Source organism: Ailuropoda melanoleuca, chromosome 17 (genome assembly GCF_002007445.2).
Source record: "Ailuropoda melanoleuca isolate Jingjing chromosome 17, ASM200744v2, whole genome shotgun sequence".
NCBI classification, from domain to species: Eukaryota; Metazoa; Chordata; class Mammalia; order Carnivora; family Ursidae; genus Ailuropoda; species Ailuropoda melanoleuca.
The window spans coordinates 10,245,788-10,260,633 of NC_048234.1; the positions used below are offsets into that span (position 1 = coordinate 10,245,788).

General features: G+C 38.8%; 1 protein-coding gene and 1 pseudogene across 15 annotated transcripts in view; one reads left to right on the top strand and one right to left on the bottom strand.

Annotated features, from left to right (window-relative positions):
• NCOR1 (nuclear receptor corepressor 1) overlaps window positions 1-14,846 on the top strand; it is a 144,181-nt gene that overhangs the window by 35,352 nt on the left and 93,983 nt on the right. For all 15 annotated transcript variants that reach the window (XM_034646883.1, XM_034646895.1, XM_034646888.1 and 12 more), the window contains exons 4-5: window positions 3,274-3,466; window positions 9,561-9,743. In XM_034646883.1, coding sequence (XP_034502774.1) covers window positions 3,274-3,466; window positions 9,561-9,743 — 376 coding nt within the window. The remainder of the gene's footprint in view (window positions 1-3,273; window positions 3,467-9,560; window positions 9,744-14,846) is intronic.
• On the bottom strand, window positions 11,802-12,688 carry LOC109489885 (annotated as a pseudogene).

Genomic DNA, 14,846 nt, shown 5'->3' on the forward strand with positions numbered 1-14,846 from the left:
TTTTCAGGGGGCACCGGGGTGGCTTAGTAGGTTAAACGTCTGCCTTCGGTTCAGGCCATGGTCCCCTGGGGATCAGCAGCAGGGAGTCTGCTGCTCCCTCTCCCTCTGCTCCTCCCCCTGCTTGTGCACGCACGCTCTCAAATAAATAAAACCTTTTAAAAAAGTTTATCAAACACATGATTTGCAAATAACTTCTCTCATCTTCTGGGTTTTCTTTTCGCTCTCTTTTTTTTTTTTTTCTTTTTAAAGATTTTATTATTTATTCGACAGAGATAGAGACAGCCAGCGAGAGAGGGAACACAAGCAGGGGGAGTGGGAGAGGAAGAAGCAGGCTCATAGCAGAGGAGCCTGATGTGGGGCTCGATCCCATAACGCTGGGATCACGCCCTGAGCCGAAGGCAGACGCTTAACCGCTGTGCCACCCAGGCGCCCCTCTTTTCGCTCTCTTGATAGTGTCCTTTGATGTACAAAAGTTTGAAATTTTGTTGAACTCGAGTTTATCCGTTTTTTTTTTGTTGTTGTTGTTTGTTTTGTTTTTTTTTTCTTCTGTTGCCTGGGCTTTTGGTGAGAGATCCAGGAATTCATTGCAAAACGCAAGGTCAGGAAGATTTCTCCTTGTGTTTTTTTCGAGGATTTTTAGAGTTTTCTGTCTTACCTTTGAAATCTGTGATCTATTTTGAGTTAATTTTTGCAGGAGGTCTATGGTAAGGGTCCAGCCTCTTTCTTTAGCATGAGGATGTGTAGTTTCCCCAGCGCCATATGTTGAAGAGATAGTTCTTTCCCCCATTGAATAGTTGTGGCACACCTGTTAAAAGTCAACTAATGATAGATAGGAGAGTTTATTTCTGGGCTTTCAGTTCTATTCCCTTGGTCTGTATGTCTATCCTTATGTCAGTACCACACTCTTGGTTACTGTAGCTTTGTAGTAAGTTTTGAATTGGCGAAGTAGGAGTTCTTCTAACTTTGTATTTCTTTTCCAAGATTGTTTTGGCTCTTTGGGGTCCTTTGCGATTCCATGTGAATTTTATGGTGGCTTTTTCTATTTCTCAAAAAAACACCACTGGTATTTTGGTAGAGATTACATTGGATCTGTAGATAGCTTTGTGTAGTATTTTCATCCTAACAGTACTTAGGCTTTTAGTACATGAGCGTGAGATGTCTTGGTATTAATTTAAGTTTTCCCTAATTTCTTCAATGTTTTGTGGTTTTCAGTGTGTAAGTTTTGGGCCTTCTTGGCCAAATTTATTCCTAACTTTTGTTCTTTTGGATGCTGTTATAAATGGAATTGTATTCTTAATTTCATTTTCAGATTGTTCATTGCTGGTATATAGAAATACAACTGATTTTGCATGTTGAATTTGTATCCCGTAGTTTTTGCTTGATTCATTTATGAGCTCTAACTTTTTTTTTTTTTTTAACATTTTATTTATCTGTCAGAGAAAGCACAACTAGGGGGAGCAGGAGGCAGAGGGAGAAGCAGGCTCCTGATGCAGGAGTCCATCCCAGGACCCCCCCCCCCCCATCANCCCCATCATGACCTGAGCTGAAGGCAGATGCTTAACCGACTGAGCCACCCAGGCATCCCATTTTTTGGTGGATTCTTGATATTTTTCTACATATGAGATCATGTCATCTAGATAGAAGTACTTTATGTCTTCCTTTCAGATTTGGAGGCCTTTTATTTCTTTTTTTTTTGCCGAGTGCTCTGACAACTCCCAATACTACTATGTTGAATACAAGTGGCAAAAGCTGCCGTCCTTGTCTTCTTCCTGAGGCTTTCTATTGCACTATATTTTGTGACATCGTTGTGAATTTTAAGAAGATAATGGGATTTATATCTTGAATGAGATTTCAGATTTTCTTTTTAAAGATTTTATTTATTTGAGAGAGAGAGAGAAAGAGAGCGCGCACGTACAAGCAGGGGGGAAGGGAGGAGGCAGAGGGGGAAGAAGACTCCCTGCTAAGCAGGGAGCAGGATGCCCAGCTTTATCCCAGGACCCTGGGATCATGACCTGGGCTGAAGGCAGACACTTAGCCAACTGAGCCAATTGGGCACGCCCAGATTTTTGAAATACAATAATTTTATAGACTTCAGGATTTATTTCATCATCTCTTCTAAAAAGGAAACCCAGTGATGGGGTGCCTGGGTGGCTTATTCACTTGGGCAGCCGGCTCTAGATTTTGTCCCAGGTCATGGTCTTGGGGTTGTGGAATCGAGTCCCACATTGAGCTCCATGATGGGGGTAGATCCTGCTTGAGATTCTCTCTCCCTCTCTCTCTGCCCCCCCCCCCAAAGTTTAAAAAGTTAAGAAAAATAAGAAGGAAACCCAGTGATAATCCATTTCATTGAGAAATATTTTGTGAGGCATTTGTTTAAAGGTTGGCCACAAAGTAAAATGTTGCTTCTGTAAATATTTGGTAGGAAAGGGAAAGTGACATTAATGAACACCCACACACAGTCTCTGTACAGTACATCATGTGAAAGAATCAGAGACAGATTCCTGACTTTCAGGACACTTAGGTACTTGCAGAAACTAGACAGAATACGTATTTTGGGGGTCAGAATTTCAAAGCAATGTTACATTTCCACTCGAGACTCATCTTTAAGTCTTTTTTTTTTTTTTTAAAGATTTTATTTATTTATTTGACAGAGATAGAGACAGCCTGTGAGAGAGGGAACACAAGCAGGGGGAGTGGGAGAGGAAGAAGCAGGCTCGTAGCGGAAGAGCCCGATGTGGGGCTCGATCCCACAACGCCGGGATCAGGCCCTGAGCCGAAGGCAGACGCTTAACCGCTGTGCCACCCAGGCGCCCCCATCTTTAAGTCTTAATACCTCACAACTCAAGTCATTTATGTTTCCATGTGCAGTTGCTGGGAGATTTGTTTTTTCCTGCTTGTTTTTATTATTGGTTCAAAATGGTGGCTCTTCTAGTTTAGATTGTACTAAATTCAATTATTATGGCATAGGTTTAAAAATAGTATTTTAAGGCTATTCCTCAGCCACTTTACATTTTCTGCAAATTGAAATCTTTTGTTATGCCTTTTACTTTACTGCCACTCCCGTCTCCCCTGAAGAAACTTTTTTCTATTAGAATTAGAAGTTTAATAGCACTTTATGTATATTCTTCGTCTGGGGTGGGGGGGAGGACAGGGGTTCACTCTAAAAGTAAGCATAATCTTCGCATTTATTTCAAAGTCCAGCCAGGGATGTTAGCAGGAAGTTGTACATTGTTTTACAATTTTTCAAGTGTTTCTTTTCTTTTTGTGTGTTAGGCCTCAAGAAAGGAGAACTGGATATGAGCAGTTTCACGCAGGGCCATCCCCCGTGGATCATGATTCCCTGGAATCCAAGCGACCACGTCTGGAGCAGGTTTCTGATCCCCATTTCCAGCGCGTCAGCGCTGCGGTCTTACCTGTAGTGCACACGCTGCCAGAGGGGTTGAGGTCTTCTGCAGATGCGAAGAAGGTAAATATTTGTTCTCTTCCCCTGTGGAGTTGTCGGTCTGTAATGTTGATTTAGCCATATCCAGGCACAGCGCCTAAAAGAAAGTCCGATTATGCCAGTCTCTAAAGGTTAGTGCTATGGGAAAGTAAAAATTTTGTTAAACAAAACTGAAAACCACAGACTTAGTACTCCAGACTTTGAAAGTCAGTACTTTTGACTCTGGTAAATGAAAACAATCTGAGGACTGCTGTAAAGAAAAATTGCTATTGAATAACTCTCAAGCATTTTGCACTGGCTCGCTGGGCTGTAAAGTGTGGTCAGTGGTTCTCAAGACAACCACAGTTTTGTTAAATTTAAATTTAATTTAAAATAATCCCCTTAAATTCAGTTGCAATTACCATGCTTGTAAGTTTTATACAGAAAATAAAATATTTTTCTGATCTATGTAAAAAATCATTTCTTTAGAAAACTTGAAAATACAGAGGAAAAACTATTACCCATACTTTTTTTTTTAATTTAAACTTTCGTTAGTTAATATAGTTAACATGAGTTAACATAAGAAATAGTATTGGTTTCTGCAGTAGAATTCACTGATTCATCACTTACATGCAGCACGGTTTGATTCGCTCATCCCAAGTGCCCTCCTTAATCCCCTCACCCATCTAGCCCACTCTCACCCATCAGCTTGTTCTCTATCCTTAAGAGTCCCTTATGGCTTGTTTCCCTTTCTCCTTTTTTTCTTTTTCCCCTTCCCGTATGTTCATCCGTTTTCTCTTTCTCAGATTCCACATAGGAGTGCAATTGTATTTGTCTTTCTCTGACTTATTTCACTTGGCATAATGCCCTCTAGCTCCATCCACATCGTTGAAAATGGCAAGATTTCGGTTTTTTTTTTAAAGATTTATTTTTTTTAAAGATTTATTTTTTTAAAGATTTATTTATTTATTTTTTAAAGATTTATTTATTTTTTTTTGTTTTTTATTTTTTAAAGATTTATTTATTGACAGAGATAGAGACAGCCAGCGAGAGAGGGAACACAAGCAGGGGGAGTGGGAGAGGAAGAAGCAGGCTCATAGCGGAGGAGCCTGATGTGGGGCTCGATCCCATAAACGCTGGAATCACGCCCTGAGCCGAAGGCAGACCCTTAACCGCTGTGCCACCCAGGCGCCCCGAAGATTTCGTTTTTTGATGGCTGAGTAGTATTCCATTGTGTATATATGCCACATCTTTTTTTTTTTTTTTTTAAGATTTTTTTGTTTATTCATGAGAGAGAGAGAGCACCAGCCAGAGCATAGCAGTGGGAAGGGTCAGAGGGAGAGGGAGGAGCAGACTCCCTCTGACCCTGAGCAAGGAGCCTGACTTGGGGCTCAATCCCAGGACCCTGGGATCATGACCTGAGCTGAAGGCAGATGCTTCCCCTACTGAGCCACCCAGGCGTCCTGTGCCACATCTTCTTTATCCATTCATCAGTCGATGCACATTTGGTTTCTCTCCATAGTTTGACCTGTAATTCTGTTACATTGGAGAGAACTACTTTTATTATGTAACTATATTTTGTGACATTTCAAACAGTGTATATTGTGAATTTATGAGAAGGTTCTATTAAGATCAAACTTCTTGTGTTTATTGTTGCTTGCCTTTTGTGAAATGCATGTTTGCGCGTTATGCCTTATTCTTTTGCTGAGTTTCTTTTTTTTTAAACTGTGTATTTTGCTTATCATTAAATCTTCAGATTAGGAAGTGCCTGGCACTTAGTAGGTACTAAATAAATATTTGTTTTAGAAATAATAAACTCATTCTTTGATACTCTTTTAACAGTATAGTGTTAACCCTTTTGCTATCCCTGCTGCCCCCCGCCTTTTTTTGTTAGCAGATCTTTCTCCCATAATGTTTAGTTACCTTCACGGTTAATGGCCCTTTCCAACTTGAGATCAGGTAAATAAGTACCCACATGTTTTCTTTGGGTTTTTATGCAGGGAAAGTGATTTAAAAGATTGTGAATATGGGGGCACCTGAGTGGCTCAGCTGGTTGAGCATCCAACTCCTGATTTTGGCTCAGGTCATAATCTCAGGGTTGTGAGATCAAGCCCCAAGTTGGGCTCCACACTGAGTTAAGATTCTCCCTCTCCCTCTCCCTTTGGCCCCCTCCCCCTCTCTAAAAATTAAATAAATAAATAAATAAATAAATAAATAAATGAATGAATGATAGTGACTATGGGGGGTGCTTGGATGGCTCATTTGGTTAAGTGTCAGACTCTTGATCTTAGCCAGGTCTTGATCTGAGGGTTGGGAGTTCATGCTTCACGCTGGGCTCTACACTGGACGTGGAGCGTACCTGAAAAAAAAAAAAGAAGATAGTGAATGTGTCTTCAGTTTATTTTCAAATAGTTCTGCCAAAAAAAAAAAAAAAAAAAAAAAAAAAGGGGGGGTATGNAAAAAGGAGGTGTATGCATTTAGGGAGAATGCAAAAATAGCAAAATGTTAACCAGTGAAGGATAAGGGATAAATGCTTATCCATTATACTGTTCTTTCAACTTCTACATAAATTTGAAAATTTGCAAAAAAATAGGTTAGGTGGGGAAAAGCTCTTTTGTGATCAGCTAGAAATGAGCTCAACTTCTGGGATTTTTGAGGCCTGCCTCACTGTGTGAAATGTATGTATTATAGTCTGTGAGTTTATAAGAAATGTTTTGTAGCATTAAAAAAAAAAGATAACGGTGAATAAAAGTCTTCTTCCATGGCTGGATAAATTACTACAGATGTTATTTATAGCTGTAGAATTTTTTAGCAGAAAGGGATCTTCAAGTCTCATTCATTACAATGTGACATGTTGGATCATAGTACATCCTATTTCCATTTGATGGTAGAGAAAACAGATGTTAAGAAAAATTAAGTGCCGTAGGTGATGCCTCTGGAGTTGGAATGAAAACCCATGACCCCTGCTTCCTGGTCCTACTCTCCTACCCTACTAAGTTGTAAACCATGACTTTTTTTTTTTTTTTTTAAGAAGTAGGGATTTTGAAAGAATTAGCATTTATTAGTTTAGTTTTGTTTTAATGTTGTTAAGCCCAGGTGTATCTTTGATAGAAGTGGTAGATACGCTTGAAGGAGAAAGTTAATTTACAGCCTCACCAGTTGGAGGTAGTTGCTAACTTTCTGATACTTTCTTCTATCTTTGGATGGGTATCTTCATGTGCTCACTTTGTACACTGTATGTAATTGTATTTTTGCTTAAGTATGTCATGACCTTCTTTTTGTGTCAGTTAAGTCTGCAGCTGCATTTTTGGGGGTTACTTAATATTCCATAGATGGATATAAAGTAATTTGTCATACATGTAATATACCTATTTGTTCATTAGAGCAACGACTATGTTCTTTGGCTGATTTTTTTGGTGTTCATTCTTATTTCTTAGGGTACATTCCTATTCATAGAATCAATTTCAGATCAGAGTTGACAGTCATTTTGTAGGCTTTCATGGTTATTTCCAGATTGCCCTGCCAGAGAGTAGGACCAATTCGTATTCCTGACAGCAGAGTGTACAGTGCCCAGTTGTTGGGGAGCCTTGATGATGCCACATAGTTGTTGCTTTAAAAAAAAAAAATCATTGTTAATTTGATAAATTTTTATCTGTATTTGCTTTTTAGTAAAATTTACATTTTTTCATTTGTTTATTGGTTGTTCATTCTTCCTGTTTTGTGAATTGTTTTTTCATATCTTCATTTTTCTGGCGATGTGTTTTTGATTTTATATTGAGTTGTAGAGTTCACATTCTGGAAATGATTTTTCTCATTTGCCTTTTAAATTTCTTCTTACTATCTTGATAAATAGAAGATTGTGTTCATTTTAATCCATTAGTCTCCTTCTCCCTCTCTTTTTTTTATAGATCTTTTGCTGTTGGCTTTTCTGAGCCCAAGATAACATGAATACCCTTTTTTGTTTGTTTGAGGCTCCCTGAGATTTGCTAATAAATCTCATGTAAATGTTTACTGTTATTTGGTTTTTACTGTGATATAAGATATGAGGTAGGAATCTAACTCTTTTCCCAAAATAGCTGTCAGTATGTTCCAACACAAGATGATGAGCTCGGTGAGGGTGAGCGGCATGTTGTTTTGTTCACCCTTCTGCCTAGTGCCTATCACGTAGTAGGCCCTCAAGGCATTGTTTTTTTTGTTAATTTTTTTTTTTAAAGATTTTATTTATTTATGTGACAGAGATAGAGACAGCCAGCGAGAGAGGGAACACAAGCAGGGGGAGTAGGAGAGGAAGAAGCAGGCTCACAGCGGAGGAACCTGATATGGGGCTTGATCCCATAACGCCGGGATCACGCCCTGAGCCGAAGGCAGACGCTTAACCGCTGTGCCACCCAGGCGCCCCTGTTTTTTTGTTAAATATTTAACCAGAACGGAAGTCAGTGGAAAATACTGTTTTGTAATAGTTCTTAGGCACGCATCAGATCACCTAAGGAGCATTTGCAAAATATGCAGAACCGAAATATAATCTGTTTTGCTGTTGGATGTGTTCTGTAACACAGATGAACTTATATGCATATGGTAGGAGAATGTCTTACTATAACATGGAAGTCTTGGTGGTTCATAAATGAGTTTTCTCTGCATGTTAATGTTTCAAAGCTCTCAGGATCAAGCTGTCTCATAATTAAAAGAAGTAGCCTTCATGATGTCTGAAGAGCTTAAGAAGATTTGAAAATTAGCGCATTCAGAACTGCTCTGCTTTTCACTGTTAAGCTAACTAGTGGAGATTCAAGTGTCAATAAGAAACCGTAAAGATGCTATCTCCTGTATTTTTTGTTTTTAAAGGTTGATAAAGATGGTTATACCCTGAATTGGATTTTTTATGTTGATGAAACATACCGTTTTCTATTGGAAGCAAATGACTTCAAGGAGTTACATCTTAACGAAAGCATGGACTAAGTGTAAAACTAGCAAAGATTGACTAGGCTGATTGCAAATGATACGGGAGTTTCAGTTGTGTTACTGCCTCTATTAGAATTGTTACTCTTTCTGGTAGTGCTCTGCTTACAAAGTTGTACGGGTTTTAAGCAATAGCCATAATCCCGTTTTCCCCAGAAGTCTTCTATTTAGCATACCCTATTACAGAATATGAGGTTTTTCAGGAATATGCATATTTTAGCTGAAATCTCTGTGCCAGGGTGTTTTGGAACAACTACCCAGGTATAGTTATGTGCGTTCTTGATGAGAACTACTGAGTTCTCAGTTACTTAATCATTACTTAATACATTTAGGGCTTGATAGTCCTATGAACTGCTCATTCTAGGCTTCTTATATAGCCTGAAGGAAACTAGGACCTTATTCTAAAATTCATCTGCTTTACAGTATTGCTTATATCTTCACCTTAGACTGGAAATTAATAGAGTGTGTGTGTGTGTGTGTGTGTGTGTGTGTGTTGACAGGGTGGTAGATTTTGGGTGGAGGGGTTTTCCTTCTGCTGTAGTTCCTCTGTTGATTTTGAGCTGGAATGGATGATGTATTTGGCTTAAGAGATCTTATGTGTGCTGTGGCATGGGCAGGCCTACATAGGCCTAGGTGTTAGTAGCCACAAAACTTCCTAGGTCATTTCTGTATCTGATTATCGGCCCTTGGAGAGTCTGAAAACTTTTTGTTAGGAACTCTTGGCCATATCATAGCTGTTAAGTTGGGTGGGCATGCAGACTTTACATGGAGTTTGTAGTTTTCCAAGCCTACAAGTCCAGACCTTTTGAAGAACCATTGTAAGGAAATGGTTAAGAAATTGCTATCTTCCTTTGTCATGATTGCATTATTATTTCCCCAGATACTCTCTACAGTCTTGCTGTTGTTACACTAAAGGCCGTTTGGCCTCTTAGCCACCTCGTTCTGTATAGCTTTTAGGATATTCAAAATAGTGATGCGCCTACACTGTGAAAGTGGTATAGACGTCCGTGGGGTGTGTTGCGTGTATGCGTGCGTGTGTGTATGAAAATTGCTCCTGTCGGACATCAGATAGAGAAGTAGCATACATGGCTCCGCTGTGCTTTAAATGGACTTTTTCCGTTAAGAGGATCTTCACACTAATATTGGCTGTTAGTGAGGAATAAATTATTGATTTTCTTCTCTAAAGGATCCAGCATTTGGAGGCAAACATGAAGCTCCATCCTCTCCAGTCTCTGGGCAACCGTGTGGAGATGATCAAAATGCTTCACCTTCAAAACTCTCAAAGGAAGAGTTAATACAGAGTATGGATCGGGTAGACCGAGAAATTGCGAAAGTAGAACAGCAGATCCTTAAACTGAAAAAGAAGCAAGTAAGTGTTTGATTTTACTGGTCTTTTATTGGCATTCGGAGAATGTATTTGTCTTTCTAAAGAAGATAATGTTGAGTTTTCCATATTTTTCAACTCTGTACATGGAATCATGTCTCATATATTCTTTGACTTTTTTTTGCTCTCTCTTTCCTTAGTTGCGTCCACTCATTTCCCTTGCCGTGTTGTCTGATTATAGATAGCAAATCTGGTTTGTCCATTCTGTTTTTGACCTTATTGGTTCCTGGTCTGTTGCTGTTTCATACAGTGGTGCTGTGTTTTTGGTTCACGTGTAAACCGATTTTCTAGGGCACGCACACGTGGCTCGAGAGTACGTGCGTCTTCGAGTGTATTAGATGTTACCAAACTTGCTAAAACAGCAGTTCAGTTGAGCATTTCCACTGGCAGCCTTACGAGTTCGTTTGTGCGTATGCTCGTCGTCTTCACCTGATCGTTTTTTTTTCAATGGGATGTGAAATAGCTCTCACTGAGGTTTTACTTTGCATTTCCTTTTTTAGGAATGACAGCTTACTTTCGTTTGCTTATGGGTTATTGGTGTTCCTTACATGGATTGTTATTTTGTCATTTTCTTAATTTTAGTATTTCTTAAAGTCTCTTGTCAGTTACGTGTATGGCAGCTGTCTCCTCATTTGTGGCTTGTCATTTTGCTTTTTGGGGTTGGGAGGAGGGAGGATTTCTTTTTTTTTGATATTGAAATAAATTCACATACCATGATATTCATCCTTTTAAAGTATACAATTTTAGTGGCTTTTAACATATTCATAAAGTTGTGGCACTATCACCGCTATGTAATTCCAGAACATTTTTATCACTTCAAAGATAAACCAAAAAATAAAAAAGAGAAACCACATATCTGTTAGCATTTACGTTCCCCCCCGCCCCCCCGCCTTCTGGCCCCTGGCAACCACTAATCTATTCTGTGTCTATATAGATTTTTATCTGGACATTTCAGGTACATAGAATCATATAATATGTGTCTTTCTGTGTCTTCTTTCACTTAGCATATTTTCAAGATTTACCCATGTTATATCTTATATCAGTATTTCATTCCTTTTTATGGCTGAATAAAATTCCACTTTGTGGATATACTGTGTATTGTTCATTCATTCATTAGGTGATAGACATTTGGGTTGTGTTAATTTTTTGGCTGTTTTTGGGTGTTATGAATCATGCTGCTGTGACATTCATGTACTAGTTTTTGTGTGACCATATTTTTTTCAGTTCTCTTGGATACATACCTAGGAGTGAAATTGCTGGGCCGTATGGTAAATCTGTATTTAAATATTTGAGGAACCATGAGAATGTTTACCACAGTGACGGCACCATGTTACACTCCCACCAGCAGTGTATGAGGGAGGGTTCCATTTTCTCTACTTCTTTGTCAACATGTTTTTTTTGTTTTGTTTTTGATGGCCATCCAAGTAAATGTGAAGTGGAATCTCATTGTGGTTTTGATTTTAATTTCCTTAATGATTAAGGGTGAATGGCTTTTCATGTGCTTGTTGGCCTTTTGTATATTTTCTTTAGAGAAGAATCCAGATTCTGGCCCCATTTATTAGTTGGGTTATTTGTCTTTTTATGGTTGAGTTGTAAGAGTTCTTTGTATATTCTGGACACTCAAGACATATGATTTGCAGATATTTTCTCTCATTCTGTGAGTTGTCTTTTCACTTTCCTGATAGTATCCAATGGCGTGCAAAAGGGTTTTTTGCCCTTTTCCTTGATTTATGTAAGTATTTGTTGAGCAGCTAGGGAGATACAAAGGTGAATAAAACATGGTCAAAGAGGTGAGTCAAATGCACAAGTAACAGAGAGCCAAGTATAAGGTTCCCTGGATCACAGCAGTCAGATGAAAATGCTTTGGGAAGTCAGGAGGGAGATTGCTTCCAGCCTGGAAGGGGGTGTGGGTGGGTGGCAAACCAGGAACAGGGATTGAAATTAAAATAGAAGACTTTCGTCTAGATTGTTGATTTTCAGTATGGACTATATTTGTCTCTCTTTTTCTCCTCCCCATCTTTGGGCTTAATTTACCAGGACCGTTCAGCTTGCTTTTTCTAGACTTGCTTGCATTTTTGCTTTAATGTCTTCTACAGAAATAGATCCTTTTACTGTTTTAGGACGTTTTTCTTCTTCTTCTTCTTTTTTTAAAGACTTTGTGACCTTTTGATCTTGGAGTTAATGGTTTTGAGTCTTTTTCATTCTGGGTTTTTTTTTTTTTTTAATGCCTTTTTGACTGGAGTATCGAGTTTAGATTTCTTCACTGGACCTTTTTCCTCAGCTTCCTCATACCCATCATCATCAGCCAGTTTCACTTTTTTTTTTTTTTTTTCTGTGCAACCTTGCTGTCACTTACAGGGGCAGATCACTTTCCAGATATGCTGTGGAGTTTCACACCTTCATCTTCTGACTCTTCATCTTCCTCCGCAGCTGCTAGGTGCTGTCCACACGCATAGGGCCCGAACCACATTTAGATCACAGGTGGTGTTATTTCAAAGCCCCCAAGGGAAACCATTGGCTGTACAGATGTTTTCAAAGTTGACAATGTTACTTTAATTGGACTGCCTTCATCATTCACTGCCTCTGCTTTAACAATGTGCAATTCATCTTTTGCATCAGCCCCAAACCCGACCATTCTTAAAGGTAACTGGTGCTCATTTTCATCATTATCCACTTCAAAGTGATACTCTTTGGCCTTTGTTGGCCTCACAACTGAAAAGATATTTCTGGGGCTTCATGGGGCTCATGTCCTTGTCCACTGAATCTTCTGTGGGGTGGGGATCTTGTATGGGGGAGAGGGCAGCTGGAGATAAAAGACTCCTGTTATGGAGAACAGCCGTGTAAGATGGAATCACATCAGGGCCAAAAGTTTTTACTTGTGATGAAGCCTGGTTTATTTTTTCTTTCGTTACTTGAGATTTTGGTGTCATATCCAAGAAACCATTGCATAATCTAAAGCCACAAGGATTTATTCCTGTGTTTTCTTCTGTAAGTTTTATTGTTTCAACTCTTAGATTTAGGTCTCTGAGGCTAATTGTGTTTTTTGGTGAACAGAATTTGTTCAGATCTTAGATGAGACTACCCTGGGATCATTAAAATAGTTGACTATATTGTCCTTTTAAAAGCTTCATAGTGGGATGCCTGGGTGGCTCAGTCGGTTAAGCATCTGCCTTCGGCTCAGGTCATGATCCCAGGGTCCTGGGATCGAGTCCCGCATCGGGCTCCTTGCTCAGCAGAGAGCCTGCTTCTCCCTCTGCCTCCTGCTCCCCCTGGTTGTGCTTTCTCTCTCTGACAAATAAAATCTTAAACAAAAAATAAATAAAAGCTTCATAGTTTTGGGGTCCCTGGGTGGCTCAGTCAGCTGGGCATCTGACTCTTGATTTTGGCTCAGGTCGTGATCTCAGGGTCATGGGATCGAGCCCCACATCATGCTCCGTGCTGAGCCTGGAGTCGGCTTGAGAGTTTCCCTCTCCCTGGGCCCCACCCCCTGCTTGCACGTTCTCTCTCTCTCTCTAAATAAATAAAATCTTTTTTTTTTTTTTTTTTTTTAAAGATTTTATTTATTTATTTGACAGAGGTAGAGACAGCCAGCGAGAGAGGGAACACAAGCAGGGGGAGTGGGAGAGGAAGAAGCAGGCTCATATCAGAGGAGCCTGATGTGGGGCTCGATCCCATAACGCCAGGATCACGCCCTGAGCCAAAGGCAGACGCTTAACCGCTATGCCACCCAGGCACCCCTAAATAAATAAAATCTTAAAAAAAAAGCGCGTCAGTTTTGTTTCTTACATTATTCTTAATCCACCAGAAATTGGCTTTTTTGTGTCTCTGCCCCAAGGTAGGGGTCACCATTCATTTATTTTATCTGTGGATAATTAATTGCAAAGTTTATCCTTTTCCAGCTGTTCTACAATTTTAACTCTAATATACTTCAAGTTTGCATCTGTGTATCTGTTGATTTCTCGGCTTTGTGTTTTTATTTATTGCCCTCTTTGTGATGTTCATGCAGAAATACAATAATCTTCTCCTAATTACTAGAGCTTCGTAATACTTTTTTTCCAGTAAGGTAGGCCCTACTTCTGCAGGCATATTTTAGCTATTTAAAATTTTTTTACCATCTCATGTAACTTTTAGAATCACATTTTTTGATTCTCTAGAACATCTTTCTGGAATCTTCACTGGAATCATATAGAATATAGATGTCAGTTTGGGAAGGATGAAATCCCTAGGACATTGAGTCTTCCAGTGTATGAATATGGTAAATCTATCCATTTATTTATGAAGTCTTTCATGTTTTATTTCTTTCTGTTCATAAATAATCTATATCCCTTGCATTTAATTAAACTCTAGGCAGTTTATATTTTTGATGCTCTTGTTCATATCTTTTTAAAAATTACGTTTTTCTGTTGCATTTGACTTTTTTATATAGAGCAGCAGTTTCCCTGAATTATCCTTTTAATGCTGACTTCTTATTTGTAGGTTCTTTTGGGCTTTTTGTGTGGGTAATGGTCATATCAATAGTTTAAAAAGAAAAGACAGTTTTGTTTCTTTCTTTACAGTCCTTGAACCTTTTCCTTACTTTTCTGTTGCGTTATTGCTCTGGTTAGGGCTGCAGTACATGTTGAAAGTGGTTATTCTTGTTCTTTTCTGCTTTTAAAGGAATACCTTTACTTTTTACCATTGATTATGATGTCCAGTTTTGTAGACATCCTCTATCAGATTGGGAAATAACTCTTCTATTCTAGTGTGCCAAGGGTTAATCATGAATTTTATCAATGCTCTTCTGCCTGTTTGCTGATCATATAATTTTGTCCTTTAATATGTTAATATAATAAATGACATTATTTTTCTAGTGTTAAATCACCTGTGGATTTCCAGATTTAACCTTAGTGATGATGTATTAACTTTTTTTTTTTTTAATAAATTGCTAGGTTTGCTTTATCAATATTTACTTTGGGATTTTTGTATCTTTATTTGTGAGAGAGATCAACCTGTAATTTTCTTTTCCTGTGCTGTTCTTGTCTGGTTTGGTAATACATCATGCTAATGTCATAACATTTCTAAACTCTGTAATAGTTTGAGGAAGACTAT